Source organism: Rhinatrema bivittatum, chromosome 2 (assembly GCF_901001135.1).
Source record: "Rhinatrema bivittatum chromosome 2, aRhiBiv1.1, whole genome shotgun sequence".
NCBI classification, from domain to species: Eukaryota; Metazoa; Chordata; class Amphibia; order Gymnophiona; family Rhinatrematidae; genus Rhinatrema; species Rhinatrema bivittatum.
This window is the reverse complement of record NC_042616.1, coordinates 735,655,781-735,677,950: the sequence shown is the minus strand read 5'-3', so window position 1 is coordinate 735,677,950 and position 22,170 is coordinate 735,655,781. Positions and strand designations below refer to the sequence as shown.

Genomic DNA, 22,170 nt, shown 5'->3' with positions numbered 1-22,170 from the left:
ATCTACGTGAAAAGAGCAAGTTTGCTTACCGTAAACGGTGTTTTCCGTAGATAGCAGATGAATTAGCCATGCTGACCCTCCCGCCTCCCTGGACAGTCTTGCACACTATACTTGCTTTATCACGGACTGAGGAGACTCTGCAGAGGGGAGGGGGAGGTGCCAAGCAGGCACACACTGTAGCAAGACTTAGAACTTTACTTTGAGAGCCCTGCCACCTACAGGACAGGAGGATGTCCCAGACAGCATGGCTAATTCATCTGCTTTCTACGGAAAACACCGTTTATGGTAAGCAAACTTGCTCTTATTGACACATTCCTTGTCTGACAAACCACCTCTTTACATTGCTTTACATCTATCAGTTTTATTTTTTTTTAAATGTGGATGTAGTGGCAGGTAATTAGTACAAGCAGACTGTAATTAGCAAATCATTTCCTGACACTTCATTGATCCAACTGTGATAGGTCTAACTAAGCAGGAGAACTTAATAAATCTTCCGATATAGGGTTCCTTTAAAACAAAATTTAAATTTAAAAAATATGGATTTTATAAGAAATCAAATTTTAAAAGTTGTTTTGTTTGTATTGCTGATTTGATCTAATATGCACTTGCCCAGTTAACCTGATGGACTCAGGACCAATGGGTTAAATGCTCCCCTGCTAGCAGATGGAGACAGAGTCAGGTTTCAAAGCTGACGATACCAGATACACCCCTGCAATGCCCTCAGCCCTTTGGTATCTCTCAGTCTCCTAGCAGATGTAAGCGTGCCTTCCCTGTCGGGATCGCCGTTCTCTTTAGAAGAAGAAAATTTACCTTTAAATTGGAGAAAGATTGAGCCCCGCTACCCTGCGATAATACCTAAAGGTCCCTCCCCCAGTTGAGGTCCCTCAGAGGTGTGCCTTGGTCAGTAGCAAAGCCCGGTGTGGGCTTTGCTGCTGAAGCAGCTGAAAGGCAGTGGTTGCAGGAAGCTGAGCGCAGCGGTGACTGCTAAAGCAATCTTCCCCGCAGCTGAAGACCGTCTCTGTACTCAGCCAGTAAGGTTACATATTTGGAGCTACCACCCAGGAAATAGGTCTAGGCGTCATAGTGGATAATACAATGAAATCAATGGCTTAGTGTGCTGCGGCAGTCAAAAAAGCAAACAGAAGGTTAGGAATTATTAGGAAGGGAATAGTGAATAAAACGGAAAATGTCATAATGTCTCTATCGCTCCATGATGAGACTGCACCTTGAATACTGTGTACAATTCTGATCACCGCATCTCAAAAAAATATATAGTTGCGATGGAGAAGGTATAGAGAAGGGCAACCAAAATGATAAAAAGGGATGGAATAGCTCCCCTATGAGGAAAGGCTGAAGAGGTTAGGACTGTTCAGCTTGGAGAAGAGACTGCTGAGGGGGGGATATGACAGAGCTGTTTAAAATCATGAGCGGTCTAGAACTGGTAAATGTGAATCAATTATTTACTCTTTTGGATAATAGAAGGACTAGGGGTCCATGAAGTTAGTATGTAGCACATTTAAAACTAATCAGAGAAAATTCTTTTTCACTCATTGCACAATTGAACTCTGGAATTTGTTGCCAGGGGATGTGGTTAGTGCAGTTAGTGTGGCTGGATTTAAAAAAGGTTTGGATAAGTTCTTGGAGGAGACGTCCATTACCTGCTATTAATCAAGTTGACTTAGAAAGTAGCCACTGCTATTACTCGCATCAGTAGCATGGGATATACTTAGTTTTTGGGTACTTGCCAGGTACTTGTAACCTGGATTGGCCACTTTTGGAAACAGGATGCTTGGTTTGACACAGTATAGCAATTTCTTATGTAAGTTAAAAGAAAAAAAAAAAGGATTTCCTGTTCAGAGATGTTGGAGGGGTTTTGGTCTCCTTGCTCAGTTCGCCGAACTTATGTAATTCCCGATCCGTTGGGCATCTGAGCGGGTTGAGCAGCCCCCTGGTGGCTTGGGCCCCGCTTCAGGCTTAGTTGGCACACCGTGTGGTAGGCCATGTCAGCTCCATCTTGCACTTAGTTTTGTGCGCCTTGCATCGCCCTCCATACAGTGTTGGTACGCCTGGCATGTGCCAGCTCTGCGCACATGCTATGCGCAGAAGTGTGCGCACAACTTTGTACGCAGTCTACGCGCACTCAGGCGCAGAATTCCCGAGTGCTTGGGCTGTGCGTGCGCCTCGCCGTGGCCTGCTTAGGTGCCCGAAATCTGTGCGCACAAAAGTCAAGCGCGAGACGGCTGAATTCACAACTGCCGTCTCTCTAATGGCTCTGGCAGGAAAGAAACATAAGCACCTTTCTCTCTGTGCTGCTTATCATATTAGGGCTACTCAATCTGACCTGGATTCTTGCTTATGTCAGCACTGTGAGGAGGCCTGGGTGAGTTGACCTCCCCAGCCTTTGCGAAGCCCGGTTCTTCCCTTTCTGAGGTTGGGTCAGCCACAGCCTTAACCAGAAGCTGGTGCTCGGTCTTCCATAGGTCCACAATGGCTTTTGAAGTGAATACTGAAAGGCTGAGGTCACTGCAGGGGTATGTCTAAGGTGACATCAACTTTAAAACCTGTCTCCGTCTGTTAGCAGGGAACCCATTGGTCCTGAGTCCATCTGGTAAGTAATTATCAGGTAAGTAATTTTCTCCATTAGAAAATACAGAAAAGGGCAACCAAAATGAAAAAGGGGATGAACGTTTCCCCTATGAGGAAAGGCTAAAAAGGTGAGGGCTTTTCAGATGAAAAAGGTGGTTGAGCAGAGATGTGAGGGATAATAAAATGAGTGGAATGGATAAGCGCAAATCGTATGTTTTTTGCTTTCAAAAGTAGAAAGACAATGAAGTTACTAGGAAATACATCTAAGACAAATATTGTTTTACTTAACATATAATAGGACTCTGGAATTTGTTGTCGGAGGATGTAATAAAAGCTGTTAGTGCAGCTGGGGTTAAAGAAGGTTTGGGACAAGTTCCTGGAATAAAAGTCCATAAACCATTAAGGTGAATTTGGGGAAATCCACTGCTTATCCCTGGAATAAGCAGCATGAAATCTATTGACGTTTTAGGATCCTGCCAGATACTTGGCCAGTGTTGGAAATAGGATTCTGGGCTTGCTGGACTTTTGGTCTCACCCAATGTGGCACATCTTATGTTTTAAAACCCAGAATGCTATATTTGATAGGCGCATATTGAAGTTTCTGAAGGAAAGTAGTCCTTTACAGGATAGATCTTTAGTGATTTCCTATTTCTGTTTTCTCCTATAAAACTGATCTGACCTTTTTTTTTTTTTTTTTTTTAAAGCAAATCATAGGGAAGCTTGAAGGAATGCAGGACAGTCTGGTATTTTGTCAGACTGTAGTGATTCCTACTTAATGTTTGGCCTCTTCACCTTTGAAGTATTTATACAGAATAAAGCATTGATCTTTTATGCTGAGATTTTGCAATGGGGGATCCTCTGGTGCTCATATCTGAGTGAATTTTGGATGAGTAGTTGAGTTCTGGGTTTTGATGTCTCTCTTTATTGGAAAACTGATGATATAACACTCTAGTCTGAGTGCTCTCAGTGAGCAAAGGAAGCCTTTCACAAATCTTGTTCATGGGTTCTTGGTGTAAATGGGGCTTTTCTAGGAAAATTTCAGCCACCGTATCTGCAATAATATCTGATAGTTTGGGTTTTCCTATATATGGATATTGCACATTTTGTTTCTGACCATTTTTTGTGGGTGTTTAAAAGCTATATTGTTTGTTTTATCCAGTCTGTCAGTTCTCCTCTGCAGTCACTTCAGCAAAGAACATGGCTCATCCACTGGTCTTTGTTTGTCTTCTTCAACCACCCTAAAGGCAGAGACAACATCATAGATCTTTTCCTTTACCAACCACAGTAAGTGCTTTTCAACATAAAATGTTAATCTTAAAAGAAGCTTTAAAAGTAGATATGAGGTATTTAAAATACTGTTTAATAAACTTTTGGATGGCATGTCTTTCACTTTATAGACTAATTTTGTTTGGTTATTATATGTCTGGCATTCATTTCTTGGCTAAATGTTTTTATTTTATCTTCAGACAATTTTGCTCAAGTGTTTTTCTTATGTTTAGAGAACTACCTGTTAATTGAACCCTGAAGTTCTGAAAGCATATTTATTTACATGGGAATAAGTAAAGTAACTGATAAAATCCAAAAATAAGGGAAGGGATACACTGTGTACAAAGTATTATATGGATAGCTAAAGGCAGAATTTTGTTTTGATCTTATCTACTATTCAGATAAGATTCTAATCCTATGGGAATACTTAGCATTTCAATAAATCCTAATGTGAAAAATATCTTGATGGATATGGAAGAGATTTTCCTTTATTGAAGTGGCAAACAACTTGTCAGGTAGAACCATTTAATGATGACATAACAGATTTTTTGTTGTGTGGACTGATCTCTGTGTTTGCAGCTGCTCCTTAAAAGAACAGTAGCATTTTAAAATACGGTAGAAACTTGTTTTTCTTGATAAAAGGAAGGGTGCACACATCTTTTCAGAAGTAAACACTTTCACTGATTAATGTTACTGGGATGGTTGGTACCTCATGCTTTCCTTCGATTTGAAATTAACTTGAATTTCGAAGTTCTTTTCTGATGTGAAATGCTTTATACAAATGCTTAGCACAAGTGGACCAGATGAAGATGTGCAATCAAATTTAAGACTTCAAACATATCTTCAGGACCTGTTTCTATCCGTTTGAAATGTGAGAGCCCTTGTTTTTATTGCAGTTTGTGAGAGTGCATGCTGCTTGTAAAGAATTCAGTAATTGCAGGATGAGTAACTCCAAAAGCAACAGTCAGCCCCTTGAATAAAGAGCATCTGCAGTTTCAGAACTAGAAAGCCATGCGCTTTAGTAGCATAAATGCTTACAAATGTTTAGAATATCCTTTTACCTTCAGGCAAAGGATAAGGCCTTGATTAACAGCAACTGATTATAAAGTGCAGTGGATGCTGATATGTGGTCAGTTTCTCAGAACAGACTACAGCCTCTGATATTTCTGTAGTAACTTTCAAAGATTATATCCAGACAGCTGAATTTTTACATTTCCTTTTATTCATGTGGTTTGATTTTCATAATTGGATGTCTGCAGTCTCTGGGTTAGCAGATTCTACCTGTAGGATTCAATTTTTTCCCCCATTAGTGTAGCAGTCAGGAATAATTTAAAGTTATAGTTGAAAGAGGTGCATGGAAACTAAAGGTAGCCTATGAAACTGATAAGCCAAAGTATGGTAAAGAGATGAGAGAGAGTAGAAACTTCCATAAATAGAAAATCCATTTTGTATTTTAAAAAAAAAAAATTATACCATTTTGGATGTTCCATCAGTTTTTTGTATGCCATATTCATGGGAAACCTTTTGTAGTCTAACATTTTTAAAGTTGCTCACAAAAAAGCTTTAAAAAATTTTATTATTACTATTTTAATAGTGTCAGGGTAGATCAGAATTATTTATTTATTTATTCAACTTTATATATACCGACTTTCAAATACATGCCATATATTGATCAGCTGTACGGGGTCCTGTACTGTTGTTGGCACTCCATTTTTATAAGAACTCTTTACATGAAAGATTGAGATGATGCAGTGTCCCATCTACCTGAGTTAATGCATACCATATCTGTCTCTGGCTATGCTGGGGCTATGAGGATCAGCCAAGTGCAGTCCTGAAGAAATTTTGCACTGTTCTGGTGAGAATTGGCAACTGTGGAAAGCATACATAAAGCTTTTTCCTCAATTGAGGAGGAAAATGTCCTGAGCTAATCTGTGATTGTTTAGTAGAACTGAGCAAAATTGGTTTACTTTTGTGATGTGAACAGGTCCACCAGAGGTAGACTCCATAAGCTGAAGAGTTTATTGACCACTGATTTCTGTAGAGCCACTAGTGTGGTTGAAAAACTCTGCTGAGTCGATCTGCCAGCATGTTAGAGAAAGATGGCCTGTAGAGCTGTTCATTTTCTTTCTCCCAATTCCAGATTTTTAGGGCTTCCTGGCAGAAAGGCCATGATATCATTCTTCCTTGCTTGTTGATGTAAAATATGGCAACTTGGTTGTTGGTTTGAATCAGGATGCTCTTTTCCTGAAGGAAATGTGCTGATAGTGCATATCTGATTGCTCTCAACGCCATTAAATTGATTTGACAGTTGCTGTCTTGAAGAGACCAGATGTCCTGTGTTCGAATGGATTTGGTGTGCCCTCCCCCCACTATGGTGGAAGCATCCATCACCAGCACCACTTGATAAGGGAGCGAGCAAAGAGGTGCTCCTTCCTGGAGAATTTGCGGGCACAACTACTGCTGTAACTCCCATTTCATTGTTGCTGTTATTTGCATGGGAGACTAAAGTGGTTGAGCTAATTGATCCCACTGGATACATAGACCCCATTGAAGGTAGCAGATATGAAGGCGACTATCAATTATTGGTGAAGTGATTGGACTTCCCAGAAGAGGCTGCGGCAGATGAGACAGAGCCAGATGGAATGTGAAGCAATAAGGAAGGGATGGTGGCTAGTAGAAATACAATCGGTTCTCAGACTTTGTATGGAGGACCTGGGGTCCTTGGTGGTCTGATGCCGTTCCTCCATGAAATGTTGGATTCTTCTCACTACTGGGAGAGCAGGAAATGGTTTGTTCAGCGGGATCAAAAACTAAGCCTGTTGTACGTTTTTTGGCTGATGGTGTTCTTTGTCGAAGCCTTGCTTGAAATGGTGGTTGTCATGGTCTTGAAGGGGTGATGATATTGTCTATTGAAAAGACCAGTAGGGCCACATGTGGAAGTACGGTCACTTGTATGGGTAGAAGTGTTGTCTTGACATGAAGGGCTGTTCAGGAGCCATCGAGGAATTGCACTGCCATATTTTAGTCCATTATCTCATCTGTTCAACCGTCTCCCAGAGCTTTTTGCCAAAAAGATTGTCCTCCAAGCAGGGGAGGTCCACTAGTTGCTTGTGGACATTCTCGTGGATGCTGCTTGCTTGAAGCAGTTCTATGTGTTTAGTTCCAGTGGAGACTGAGGTACGTGGAAAAGAATCAAAGGATTCATAGACCAATCAAAGTAGGTGGCAGATACCCTCTTCCACATACAGGAGTAGTTGAAGATAGTAATTGCCTTGCTCAGTAGCAGATAGGAAAGGCTTCAATTTCTCAATGTGGACATGAATATACTGTACCATGCAGAATTGGTGAATAGATATGTGAGCAGAAAGCATTGCGGTTTGAAAAACTTTCTTAACCAAAGTTATCTAGAAGATTGTGATCTTTTCCTGGGACAAAATTTGAGTGAATTTGTATCATCTTTGCTGTTTTCATAGCAGAAGCTATCACTATAGCTGCTGAGGTAGCTGAGTGACACTAAAGCTTAGTGATTACTGGACTCGAATTTGAGGTCCAGCTTTCTAGTTGTAGGAGTGTCCAAAATGAGTTTCCCGTGTTCTCATCTGTAGAACATTGAGGATGTTAGCTGGAAAGGCCACTGCTTCAGCTGGAGTATCTAGTATTAAAAGGCAGCCAAGGAGCTCAGAACAGAGGGTGGTTTTTTTTGGTTTATTTTATTTATTTTTTTTTAGCAGATATGGTGTGCTGTACCCATTTTTTCCACAAGCTTAGACTAAGTGAGATCCTCTGGGGGCGAGGTATGGTCTGGAGGGTACGGAAGTGGGTTGAAGGTGTGTCACTGGAGTCTTCACCTGAGCCAAAGGTACTTGCTCATTTATCCAGGAGGGTTAACCAGAAGGGGCTTCTGGTTGTTTTAAACCAGGTCGCTCCTCCTCTATCACCTCTGACCTATTGGATTCCTCTGTGATAGATGATTAAGAGCCCCTAATCGAGGATTTTGATGATGCGTTCACACCATAGGCAGCATTGAGGTCTATGATATCGCTGTAAAGGAAGGAATGAAATGTTTCTTCTGTCTCCTTGGTTAGAGAGGTAAAAAAAACTCTTCAAATTTGGGTTTGTGATAGAGGATCCTTTGCACCGTGTAACCGAAGAGTGGAGGCATAGATGTGCATTGAGGCTGCTCGCTTCAATGACAAGTGGAGTGTCAACTGCACTGGTGCGTCGACACTCCAATTATCAGGCCCAGGGTGGATGAAAACACACAAAAGACACTGAACAAGACTTATAGGATGAGGCAAGCCTGGACAAGGCAGAATCAGGAATGTAGGAACACAGTAGCCATACGCACTGCTACTAGGCAGGAGACCTGTTGCAGAGGCATCTGATGCTCCTCAGAAGGAGCTTATATAGTGGATTGCCGGTGATGTCATCAGAGGGTGCTGCAGTAGTCTTCCCATCCTGGGCCCCTTTAAGATGGGAGATGTCAAGCATGCACATGCCTAAGGAGAGCCAGAGAGGTGGTGATCATGGGAGGCATCCTGTGCTGCGTGAGAGAGGCTTGGCTGCAGGCGTCACTGGGGATAAGGGCTGTGGCTTGCAAGACCCTCCTTGAAAGCCACAAATCCTAACAGGATGTCCCAATCAAAAACAGTTCATCTTCTCAGAGATCTTCTCACCCCTAAGAAAACTTGTATGCTATCCTTCACCCTGCAATGAAAATAAGCTTCCTGCATGTGTGGAGAGAGATAAAGTCAAAAGGGCCAGATGCTGCAGAGTCTCAGGAAAAACCCAAATGTATAAAAATGAATGGATTGGATCCTGCTTCCTCCTGGGTCCCATCCTATACCATCCTGAAGATCCATAGAAAAAATTTCAGCTGAATTATAGATAGCACAGATGAGCTGAAAACATACTATTTATGACAAGCAGGAATCTATATTTGTGTATTTTAATATTTTTACTGGGGTTGCACAGTAAAGTATATTTTCATAATTCAACCAGAAATGGTATGTTTTTCCTAATGTATAGCTTATAATAAAATCAATGTAATGTTCTATGAACAAATTACCCACTCCCCTTAGCAGCCAGATCAGGGATGCAGTTGTATTATTAAAAGGGTGTTTCATTGCTAGTGTGTTTCACGCTGGAGCTACTAAATAATCTCTTCTCCCTGTGTCCCTTAGCAAAATGGTGCAGAGATGTTCAAACATATGGAAGCATTTCAACATTACAAGAAATTCTGGGGAATATTCCCCCCCCCCCCCCCCACTCCAGTGTTTTGCAGATGCTGTCAGATGAAATATGCATTTCCAAATGCTACCAAGATGACAAAACACATTGTTACACACACCAAATGTTTTGCAAATATTAAACAGCATTTCATGACCACGTGTGGCAGATGACAGTAGAAACATTTGCAGCAAATGTTCTCGATCTAGTAGTCCTCCTCCTGTTTCTTCTGTAACATCATCACCACAAAGTGTTACTTCATCAAGTAAACACGTATCATCTCAAATGACTTCCAACAATAAACTCATTTGCGGACAAGATGACATACAAAAGTTTAAGAAAAAATTGACACAGCTTTTGGAAGAATAATGTATGTTTCAATGTGGCTAATTTATCTTTAATTAGAATATGATACACTATTTCATTTATGAAGTTTAATTGAAGATCTACATTTATATTTGTTAGGATGATAGCTTTTGGCAGAGAATGGGCAGCAGCTTGAAAATGGGACTCTTACTATGCTACTTGAGTGAGAGCACATGAGGGCACTCAAAATGAGTTTCTTCTTTTTCTAATCTATATAATGTTGACTAAAGGAAGTGTTTCTAATTTCAGATATGTTACTTTGTATTTACCATACTGTTGAATGTACTTATTGTTAACTGGGAAAATTTCAGATCTGTTCAGATACTCAGGCTGCAGCAGCTTGTAGATCTATTTCTAGTACTGAATAAATCTGTAATAACTCTTTGGTATACTTACAATAAATGCCTTAAGTTTTATATAAAAAAAAAATCTTATCTGGTGAGCTGTACATAGTTCATTTTCTTTCTTTAAAACAGAAAAATAAAACTTTATTAAAACTATCTCAAAAAACACATTGAATAAATGTGTACACCCGTTACTTATGCACCCTGTAAGTTATTTATAATTCTTTCCCTTTCCCTCCCACCCTTCCAGTGACACCATATAGAACCCTCAGATATATCATTCTTTTTCTTTTAATAAGCAGGTGGAACTAGCTATTACATGTGGTTAATCATCCTGCAGTGCCAAACAGACTGGTCTCTCCAAGCTATTAGAGCTTTGAGCTCTACTGAGCATGTGTGGGAGTTCCTGCATGGGAACTGCCTCATGAACTTCCTCAGTCATTTTCTGTCCTAGCACAAGCATGGATGTGTACTGTATTTCTTCTCTTATTTTCACAAAATCTCTCTTCTTTTGTAGTTCTGCGTCAAAATCTTTGTTGCCTCGCTGCCTCTGCAACACCACAAAAGCACTTTTCAGTGTTACAAAAAAAAAATTTAAAAACCAGCAAAGTGTGGCCCTACTTTCCATCATGTCTGATCCAAAGAATTCAACAATGAGTGATTTTAAAAGTTATATGTGTGGCAAAATTATGTCCCTCACTGGCGGCCATGAGCTGTTACCAATGCCTCAGACTGGAACATGACCAGATGTATTGCTATGCCTGTGGATGGATGTCTGTGTGCTCACAGCATTTTAGGGCACTCCGTATTGAGGAATTGTGTATATCTCTCTGGAATTGCAGTAGGTTCTCATTCTTCAGTGTAGTGTCATCTTCCTCGCTGGGAAAATTGAGCAGGAACTTCTCTAAACATGCCCCATCCACTCAGGCTGAAGCTGCAGAGTCAAGGTCAACCAGCTATTCTGTGTCAATGACAAAGTGGTATCAATCACTGGAGCCATTGTAGCCTGCAAATGACCTCTTGCTTGAACCTGATCATGATTGCCTGTCACCTGGACCTGACCTCTTGCCTTGATCTGACCACCCCTACCAACCACTTGCCTCTGTCTTAGTCTATTTACAACTGCAGAACCCATACGGGAAGATGGCAATACTGGACCTAGTATTTACCAAAGGAGAGAGTATTTCTGATGATGTAGTGGATGATCATCTGGGAGCCAATGACCATGGATGGTATAGCTTAGTATTAGAATGAACCTTAATCTCTAAGGCGATAGTGTTCCTGAAGTCTAGGACTCACTTTCTCAAAATGGGGGTTTACCTTAAGGAGGCTTTAGCTGGATGGAAAAATCTAGGGGACATAGAAGGGCAATGGGTAAAACTAAAGGGGCACTGTTGTGATGGTTATTTAACTTAACGACGGTATAGAAAAGTTTTTAAATAAATAAAAATAAATATAAATAAGGGGAAGAGTAAAAGTTTTGGATTTCTAAAGACGGAGAAAAGATTAGCATTCATAAACTACAAAAGATTGCAGAAAGACAGAGGACAATATTTGGAAAAATTTAGAAGCTGGGAAAGTAGTGAGGAATGCAAAATTTCAAATAGAAGGAAAAATAGCAAATACAGTAAAATAGGGGGCAAGACTTTTTTTTTTTTTTTAGATTTGTTAGTGATATAAGGAAGTGAAAAGTGGCAATGTAAGACTGAGAGGAATATGTAGAGGCTGATGAGGAAAAAGCAAAATTGCTTAACAAATATTTCTGTTCAGTATTCCCTGTGGAAGAGCCTGGAGCAAGTCCACATAACACAATCACAAATAAGATTGGAAATGAGGTAAACCTCAACTATCAAAACAGTGATTTCATGAGGAGCTAACTAAACATAAAATAGATAAAGTGATGGGGCCAGATGGGATACATCTGAGGGTACCAAGGGAACTTAAAGATGTCCTGGCAGCTCCCCTGGCTGACCTTTTCAGTGCTTCATTAGAGTCTGGAGTAAGAGGACTGGAAAAGGGCAGATGTGGTTCCTATTCATAAAATGGAACTAAGGAGGAGGCTGAGAACTGCAGGCCAGTTAGTCTGGTGAACAAACTAATGGAATCGTGGTTAGAACCGAGGATAGTGCAATTTTTGGAATCCAGTGGATTGCAAGATCCAAGGCAGCATTTATTTTTATTTATTTAAAAGTTTTTTATATACCGTACCCTTCAGAAAATATTCCTTGGGGTGATTTAAAAAGTCGCATTCATAATAAAAGATTATAAAATCAATACATCAACATATCCATTTTAAAAAAAATGTTTTACCAGAGGTAAATCTTGACAGACGAATCTGATCAATTTCTTTAATTGACCAGAGAGTTGGATCAAGGGAGAGTGCTAGACATAGTGTATTTGGATTTCAGCAAGGCCAAAACGGTTCCACACAGATGATTTACATATTACTTATGTGCTCTTGGTATGGATCCTAGAGTGACTGACCTGGTTAGAAACTGGCTGAGTGGGAGGTGACAAATGGTAGTGGTAAATGGAGTTTTTTCTGAGGAGAAAACTCTAGTGGTGTGCCTCAGAGATCAGTCCTTGGACTAGTTCTTTTCAACATTTTTGTGAGCTGCATAATGGAAGGCTGGTTGGGAAAGGTTTTGTCGATACCAAAATCTATAACAGGGTGGACAGCCAGGAAGGAGTGGAAAACATGGGGAGAGATCTAGCAAAGCTCAAGGAATGACTTAAGGTCTGGAAGTTAAAAAAAAAAAAAAATGCAGAGTAATGTATTTAGCTTGCAAAAACCCATGGGAAAGGTACAGTATTGGAGTTGAAATTCTACTGAGCACAAAGAGCGGGAACTGGGAGTAATTGTATCTGATAAGGTGGCCAGAGTGACAGTAAAAGCCATAAATATATTTGACTGCATAGGAAGAGGAATGGTCAGCAGAAAAAGGGAGGTGATATAGCCCCTGTATAGGTCCTTGGTGAAACCTAACTTGGAATACTGTATACAGTACACTACACTGAAGGATGACGCTACACTGAAGGATGAGAACCTACCCTACCTTCAAAAGGATATAAACTGTCGATCTAGAGGGTGGCTACTAAAATGGTGAGTAGTCTTCATTCTAAAGCATATAGGGATAGACTTAAATATATAAACAGGTATACCCTAGAGAAAGGTGAGAGAGGGGAGCTATGATAGACCTTCAAATATCTCAAAGGTTTCCATGCACATGCTGTGAGCCTTTTTCATTGGAAAGGAGATTCTAGAATGAGGGATCCCATCTCATATGAGGTTTATTTATATTTATTTATTTATTTATTTATTTATTTATTTATTTAACACTTTTCTATACCGACCTTCATGATTGACGACCATATCAGATCGGTTTACATCGAATAGGGGAACTGTAACAAAAAATCGTTTGAACAGGAAGAGCAAAGTTACATTCAACAAGGATAGTAAACTTGGAAGGTTGAAAGGGGGGTGGACTCGAGTAATCTTAGGAAATATTTCTTTACAGAGAAGGGTGGTGGATGTGTGGAACAGCCTTCCAACGGAAATGGTGGAGACAAAAACAGTATCTGAATTCAAGAAAGCATGGGATAAATACAGGAAGTGATGAGAATTTCAATGCTAAATTAATTGGATGGATGGGCATATTAGATGGGCCTTCATATTTCTATGTTTCAAGAGGGCAAGATTTCTATCAATCTCCAGATCAGAGAGGAAGACAGGCAATAAATAACTAGCAAACGGAAGGGCCCAAGGAATGCCTCTATAAAGGTGAAAGTGTGTGTTCTTGATGGGTGAGAGTGTAAATGCATCTGGGATTTGAGTTTTATATTAAGCACATTAGTATAATGAATTGGAATTATCTAATTTTTCACTGTCCTGCATCTTCATTTTCTTATTGGTAACAATTTTGAGAGAGTAATTGGCAGGTAGTGATATTTTGAAACTGCTTTTGAAAGCATTTCAACATTCATTCTACTGAAAATATTTTCATAAGTTTTTTCAAAATTTCCAGTTTTTCTGTCTTTGTCCTTTGGAGGAAGATCAAAAACCTTTTGCATTTTTCAAGTCTATTTCCAGGCTTTCGTATCTCTTCCAAACTTGTTAGATTACCAAAGGAAAAGGTGGAAAAGGGCCAGCCTACTGACTCTGTGGCCAGTGCTGCAATACAGAGGACCTGGGTTTGATTGCTGGGATAAGATTCTGCTGGGGATGCTGCACAAGCAGTATTTGCAGTTCCTTGAAAAGAGGCAGTCCCAGTTACTATACAGCTCAACTAGTGGCCAGACTTATGGCCTGTGATTGCAGAGTTCTGGATGGAGATTCTCACTAGGCTAAGTAAGTTGGAAGCAGGATGTAAAATAGAGGGAAAATCCTGGGACAAAGTACCCAAACTTGCAGATGTTACACTGTGTATTAATTCTGCCAATATATCTGCTGATGCAGAGTGAGGTTTTAAAGACTATTTTTGCAGAGCTGTCATATTTTATGCAAATGTTTAATATTTATAATGGTTTGAAAACTACAAATGTCAAAATAGTTTATCACCATTAAGTCACAAAACTTTCAATTTTGGATTATAGAATCTTGGAAATTTTTTTTGCAGAAGCATTGAGGTCCTTATGGGACAGCCATTTGCATTTCTAGCATTAGTATCATATTTCTTAAATATTACAGTGGTTTTTTTTCTTAGTTTTTGCAAGATACAGTTGAGCTGCAGGCTATTTATTTGGTTTTCCCTTTTTGCCAGTTTTATCTGGATGGGGTAGTTCTAAGAACAATGTCAGTTTTTTCCTAAGTTGGACTTTTCTCTAATTTGACTCAGGCCTGCTGACCTTATACACGGAATAAAAGTCCAAACTGGAGAGTGTTTAATTGTTTTTAACATTTATTTGTTTCTAGGTGGAAAAAGAACTGTATATTTGAAACATAAAGTTAAGGATGGTGTTTTGTGGCCCTAAGCTTTGTGAGGGCATGTTTTGCTAGAGCAATAGTTACTTTTCAGGCAGAGTAAATAGATGCATAATGGCGGAAATCTGTCAAGTTGTCACATGGGAATCAATCTGTACATTTTACAAACCATAATGAGCTTATGAAGGTGTGCCTTGGCAACATACACATTTTTGGAAGTAGAGCTCTGCACTTTTTAATTAACCCATTCAAGTAAGCATTGCTGTGTTATTTGATGTGTCTACATGTTACACACTGGTGGACCATGGAAGAAGAATTAGTTACTCTACAATCAGTCTGGGTTAACCCACTCTGAAAATAATTTTGAAATTGATCTGCATGTGCGGAGGGGAGCAGTGTGGTGTTTTTTTTGTTTTTTTTTTTAAATTAAAATAACTTATTTCAATACTTCTCTCTTAGCTTACACATTTCCAGTATTGTTGAGGAAGTGCTTGGAGTGGGGAAATAGTTGTAGCATAAGAGATGTGGGGGAGAAAAGTAATGATGGCAGTATTCTTAGAAACTGATGTTGAAGGTTAGCCCAGTGACTTGAGCAGCCTGTAGACCAGAGATGGCAAACTCCTGTCCTCGAGTGCTACAGACAGGCCAGGTTTTCAGGATATCCACAATGAATATGCATGAGATAGATTTGCATACATTGGAGGCAGTCATCTAAGGCTGGGGACAATATATAAAACCCCTATTGTTTGTGAATGACGAAACATAACATCATAATCCCATCTGGTTCCAACTGAGCTGGAAGCATAAAGGAATAGGAGAAAACTTTTTCCGTGGAGACTAAACACAGCATGCTGCACAGACAAGGATATCTGGAAGCAGCATAAGTCCAGAGGGAACTTATAGAAGCTGATACCACATAAGAACATACCATACTGGGTCAGACCAAGGGTCCATCAAGCCCAGCATCCTGTTTCCAACAGTGGCCAATCCAGGCCATAAGAACCTGGCAAGTACCCAAAAACTAAGTCTATTCCATGTTACTGTTGCTAGTAATAGCAGTGGCTATTTTGTAAGTCAACTTAATTAATAGCAGGTAACACTGATAGCAGACACACTGATTACAGAAGCACCTCACCACCTGAGCCATAAGCGGAAAGGACCCACACCTTGAGGATAAAGGAGGGAGACAAGATAACAGCTGATGCCATCCCAACTAAATCCCTAATATCGATCCCTAACATTCTAGCCAAACCCCTATCTGAAATCAACTCTTCCCTTATACACGGAAATGTCCCTGCCATAGTGAAACAAGCCGTAGTAAAACCTATCTTAAAGAAACCCAACCTGAACCCTGCCGAACCAGCCAACTTCAGGCCTATTTCCAATCTCCCCTTCTTAGCAAAACTCCTGGAGAAAAGTAGTAAACATCCAACTCTCTGAACACCTTGAGAAAAATAACATTCTATTCCCCTCACAATTTGGTTTCTGCAAATTCTTTAGCGCCGAAACCCTACTTATCTCTCTCACTGACACACTCCTAAAGGGCCACGCTTACCTCCTAGCAATGCTAGATATCTTGTCAGCTTTTGACACCATCAGCCACAAAATTCTTTTAAACAGACTCACTGAAATTGGCATAACTGGCACCGCCCTGCTTTGGTTTAAATCTTACTTAAATAATAGACACTACAAGGTCAAAATAGGAAACAGTGAATCTGATTCTTTCAGACTAACCCATGGTGTACCCCCAAGGTTCCTGTTTATCCTCAACTCTTTTCAACATCTATATGTTGCCTCTCTGCCAACTCCTATCCAATCTAGGTCTCACTTCATCTTCGCTGATGACATCCAAATTCTAATCCCCATTACTGAATCCATCCCCAAATCCTTCCAAATCTGGGAAGATTGTCTCACATCGATTAATCATCTCCTAACTAATTTGAACCTTGCCCTTAATACCTCCAAAACAGAACTCCTTTTTATATCTCTTAACCACACTACCAAGTCTCTCACTGACACAAACTCCTATCTTCCCACACTCCCGATCACACACCAGGTAAGAGACCTAGGCGTCATCCTAGACAGCCAACTTAACCTAAAAAAATTCATTAACTCTACTATGAAGGACTGCTACTACAAACTGCTTGTTCTTAAAAAAACTTAGACCCCCTCCTCCATCTTAATGACTTCCGCACTGTCCTTCAGGCAATAATCTTCTCCAAAATAGACTACTGCAACTCTCTTCTTCTAGGCCTCCCTGCTACTACCCTTAAACCATTCCATATGTTACAAAACGCCACTGCCAGAGTCCTTACTAACATACGCAAAAATGATCATATCACTCCTATTCTTAAAGACCTCCACTGGCTTCCTATCCCCTTCAGAATTCTCTATAAGAGTCTTACAATAATATATAAGACTCTTCACAATCAAAATGTTCACTGGCTAAACAACTCCCTCTACTTCCAAACCCCCAATAGACCCACCAGATCTGCCAACTCAGGAATCCTACACATCCCTGCACCTACATAAGAACATACCTCGATGGTATTAATCGAAGAAATAACTAGACAGTTCATCATTAGCATATAACCGGTTTTATTGAAAAAAATATCACCTACTGTTGTACAGCTCATCAAATACTGAAAAACTGACAGTAAGAGCAAAAAGTTTCATCCTACTTCATTAAGCTGTACATTACGATCCATGCTGATTCATGTTCTTATTCTAATATCTGCTGTTTCTAGACATTGCATCCAATGACTCTGCAAATCTGATTGAGGAAAAAGTGACATCCTATTCCCTCAAGCTGAACAGTATAATCCATATAAAGCACATTAAGCCCCTGAAGCAGCTCCAAGGAGTGAAACTCGGCCCGAGTTGGACTTTTTAAAGTGTTTTATTGTCTCCTTCAAAATAAATTTTAATTGACGGACGTCAGGCATCTATTTCTCTTTTTTACTTCCTCACGGCTTTTATAGCTCGCATACCTTTTTGCTTTGTGGGCCAGTCCTTGAGTGCTACAGACAGACCAGGTTTTCAGGATATCCACAATGAATATGCATGAGATAGATTTGCATACAATGGAGGCAGTCATTTGAGGCCGGGGGTAATATATAAAACCCCTTTTTGTGAATGACGAAACATAACAACATAATACCATCTGGTTCCAACTGGCTGAAGACAGAATGAGAGAAAAAAACCCAAACTGTCAGATAAGCCAACAAGTGATGATGTGTAGCCTAAATGGTTCAAATTGATTGCAGGCTGACAGAAATGGAATTAGCAGGTAACATAAATCTATATGGGCGGGAAAAAAAATGAAAGTATTCTTTTTTTTTTTTATTTTGATACTTCAGATACCTGAATTAAACAATTTAATATGTCCTATTCTCTATAAGCATGGATTGCAGTAGGCATCCCCTGTTTGATTGGCCCCAGTGCATGCTTGCCTAAAAGACTTCTTTTTATTTTTGAGAGAAGTAAAGCAAAACCTTTTAAAAATGCTTTAAATATTGTTTTGAATGACACTACCAAGACTGACTTCCTTCAAAGAAAAATAGCATTCATAGTTGGCTAGTAAGTGTAGAACAGAGCTCCCTTGAAATCATGAAGAATATTGTTCTGTAATATCAAGGCACTGGACAATGTAAGGATTGTAAAGAAGCATACCATTGGGACCTGCAAGTGCTAAAAATAAAATGAACTAGGGGAAGTGCAGTGCTTGTCAGAGCTTGAATAGTTTTGTTAGGAAGAATGTTGACAAATCTAGGTGTGCATAGTTGGAGACCTATATCACAACAGACTTGCAGCAGTAATTGTTGCAATAGGTGCTGCCACCAAATATTGACCAAGGAATGGGAATTTATTCATTTTGGGGTTTGTTTTTTTTGGAAACACATATGATATGCTTTTCTCCCCAGTAAAACATTTTTGGCCCTGAATAATGTGGAGTTTAGTGTATGAATGACAAGGGGAAAAATCAAATACATGCAAGTCTGACAACACTGACACAACAAAATGTGAAAAATTTCAAATGGGTGTACACTTTTTCTGTAGCCCCTGCAAATACATATTTGAATTAACAAAAATGAGGAATAATGGGAAATCTGAGATGTTGGGGTAAAGTAGCTTATTGCAAGTTTTGCAATTTGCAGTTGGCTATTAGAGGGAGGACCCGTGCATCCTGCATGGAGACTTTGTAACATGGCACAAAGCATCTTCGCATTTCCTCTCCCCCACCAGCCATTCTTGATTTGGTGTTGGGTCAACGTTGAGCAGTGGCCCTTCCTAATGATGTCGCTGGTGGGAGGGTTTGGGAGTGTGCTGGCCTGGTGGGAGGTATTTCAAGGTTTCTGTGGCTAGAAGGGTTTTAAACCCTTGGAAGACAACATTCTCCATCTTTTGCTAGCGATAGTGTTTTCACCTGTCTGCCCTTTAGCAGGTAACTCAGGTTTCTTAGTGTTTTGACAGGTGGATCCAAAACAAAACAAAAAAATCTTTTTATACCATCGTTAGGTTATGCACCTCTACAAGCAGATGGAGATAGTGCAAAGCTGATATCACAGTACATATACTCCTGCAGTGACTTCAGCCTTCCAGTATTTTCCATCTCCAGCAGATGGTGGATGTGCATCTCCCTTCTGGGGAATGCATAAAGTTTTTAGACAGAGAAAATTCCTGAATTTCTCCTGAAAGTTTTTTTTTTTTTTTTTTTTAAACTTGCTTGATGAATGAAATTGTTTAGTAAATAGAAGGTCTGGTAGAGAGGAATTAAAAAAATTTGCCCAGAAATATTGAGGCTGTTGTGTATTTTGATCCTATGAGTTTTGCAATTCTATATATTATGTTTTGAATTATATTGTAAATCACTTAGGAAGATGTTTTCTGTTAGGTGCTAAATGATTTTAAATAAATAAATAAAAGAGAAAAAATTTGCCTCGCTGTCCTGTGGTGATACCATATGGTCCTTCCCTCATTTGAGGTCCTTCCCTCATTTGAGGTGATATATTGGATTCTCCCTCAGATGAGTGCCTTGGTCCGGTAGCTAGTTTTTAGCCAGCGGGGATTTAGCTGTAAAAGACAGCTGAAAGGCAAGCAGGTGCAGGAAGCAGAGTGTGGCGGTGACTGTATATGCCCTCTCCCCCTGCAGTCAGAGACTGATTCTGTACTCAGCCAGGATGGTCTAAACTCAGGTAAATCAGGGGGAAAAAAAAACCAAAACAGAGGAGGAGTTTTTGTAGGAATTCCTCCTTTCTCCGGTCTTTATGCTTGGTGCACCGATCCAACGTTCGTTCTCCAGAGGGCAGCCTGGTGTTGCGTCCGGTGCTAGAAGGCTTCACCCCGTTTGCCTCACCTTATTCACGGCTCCTCCCGCTTACCTAAGAAAGATGGCTACTGCCGCGTCTACAAGCCAACCTCTCCGGCGTCACCGGAACGGCTATGGTGCAGCCTCCCGCCATGCTCCTCCCAGGTACCTACTAGGGTGCGCGCACGTCACCCACGTCTTTATTCCAACCTTGGCGTGAACCTCGGGGGCGTTCCCCCCTTGCTGATGTCATGCCATCCAGGTACATAACTTACTCTATCTTGCTAGCTCATTGAGTTAGCAAGGACTTGAAAGGACCTGATTCTGGACTCGATCCGTTCCTGTCTACGCTACTCTGCCGCTTCTGTACTGCTGCTGGAAGCTCTCTCTCTGCCCATCGGGGTAACTGCTAACCTGGATACCCGCTCCTCGGGGGTCCTTTGCATTATTTCAGGTGCCTTACAGGGAACAGGTACTCGGTCCTCGAGGGCCTGCTCTCCCTGCCTCTGTGCCTGTACTTTCTTCTACAACCTGGTAAAATTGCATCCTACAGCAAACACCTACAGGCCGATACAGTAAGGAGCGGTAGAAAGAGGTGCGTTAGTGCCGGGCGCACCCGTGTTTGCCGCACGCACAGTCTGCATCACCTACCGCTTGATACTGCATTTAAATTGCATTCAAATGCAAGCCGCGTCCATGAAGCGCAATCCATTTTACTGTATAGGCGCTATACAGCACCTATACAGTATCCTGGGTGCGCTGGTACCTGTCATTTCAAATGACATTTGAAATGACAGGTACCAGGAAGTGGATCCCAACTTTAACCAAAAGAAAACCTAAAATCCCCTCCTCCCGAAGCAAGGCACAGGTGAAAAGCGACTCGACATGTAAAGTATAACCAAAGTTAACTTACTTTTCTTACAGCCCTCTCTGCCCTCCTCCGGAGATGTGCACCGCGGCTCCCCTGCCTCCCGGGGGCAGCCGGGGGCGAAAGCGGCCCCCACCGGCGAAGATGGATGCCCATGCACTATGGGCATCCATCTTTGCCGGCGGGGGCCGCTTTCGCCGCCGGGCATCCATCTTTGCCGGCGGGGGCCGCTTTCGCCGCCGGGCATCCATCTTCGCTCCTCCCCGTGGGCATGGGCATCTGCCACAGTACCCAAGAATCCACCCAAACATTGCTCAACCATAACACCTGGCGGGTTGAGCAGCCTTTTTGACTAGGCCCTACTCTTAGGCTTATCACTGCTCACTGCGTGGTAGGCCACAGCGGCGTTTTCCTTCTAGTTAGACTGCTCTCTTCAGGTCTGTCGGTTCATGCGAGTGTGTCCGGCTGTGCGCCCATTTGTACATCCAGTTTTTGTGCACTTAGATGCCTAGTTGGATGCTTAGTTGGGCGCCTGGTTGGGAGTCCAGTTGATAGCAGCATTTATTTGAGGAATGTGATTACCTATATACACAATCTGAGTGGCCTTGAGGGCGCTCAGTTTTTGGGCACTCATCGAAGCACAAGGTTGTATGCCTAAATTTTGGACGTCTGTTTTGCAGTGCGAATACAGCTGGACGCATACTTTTCACTCTGTCAGTACGCTTACTGACAGCCTGGCGCCTATAACAAAGAAAACTAAGCACCTTACCCACTATGCTGCTTGACATATTTGGGTATCTCTGCCTGGCGTTCCCTCTAACTTGTCAGCACTGCTTGGAGCTCAGGGGTAATTGCCTTAGTCTGATTTTACTAAGCCCGGTTCTTCCCAGCCTGATGTGGATCTTGGTGAAGACGTCGCAAGGGGCACCTGACTTTGGAGCTCCCCTAACTGGTTTCTGCTGCTTCTTGGGTAGAATTTTTTCAAGGATTGCAGTCTTTTCTTCAGGCGCAGACCTCAGCCCCATCCAATCTTGCCAGGCCGGAGTCGCAGTGGTGAACTCCTGCACACCTGGTGCTGTTGCTAAGCATCGAAGTACACCTAGATTGGTGGCTGGTCTTCCACATAGGGACCCGGATGGCATGGATGATGAAATCAATCCTTACTATGTTGTGGCTCTTCATAGAGATGAGTTACCAGCTCTGATTTCCCAGACATTAAAGATGCTTGGGAGTACCTGGGGCTGAATCCAAGTTTGATACAGAGAAAGATACCCTTTTTATT

At 41.2% G+C, this 22,170-nt stretch overlaps 1 protein-coding gene across 2 annotated transcripts in view; it reads left to right on the top strand.

The window, feature by feature from the left end:
* EIF3E (eukaryotic translation initiation factor 3 subunit E) overlaps nucleotides 1-22,170 on the top strand; it is a 259,621-nt gene that overhangs the window by 116,487 nt on the left and 120,964 nt on the right. For both annotated transcript variants that reach the window (XM_029591900.1, XM_029591899.1), the window contains exon 7: nucleotides 3,746-3,870. In XM_029591900.1, the coding sequence (XP_029447760.1) occupies nucleotides 3,746-3,870 (125 nt within the window). The remainder of the gene's footprint in view (nucleotides 1-3,745; nucleotides 3,871-22,170) is intronic.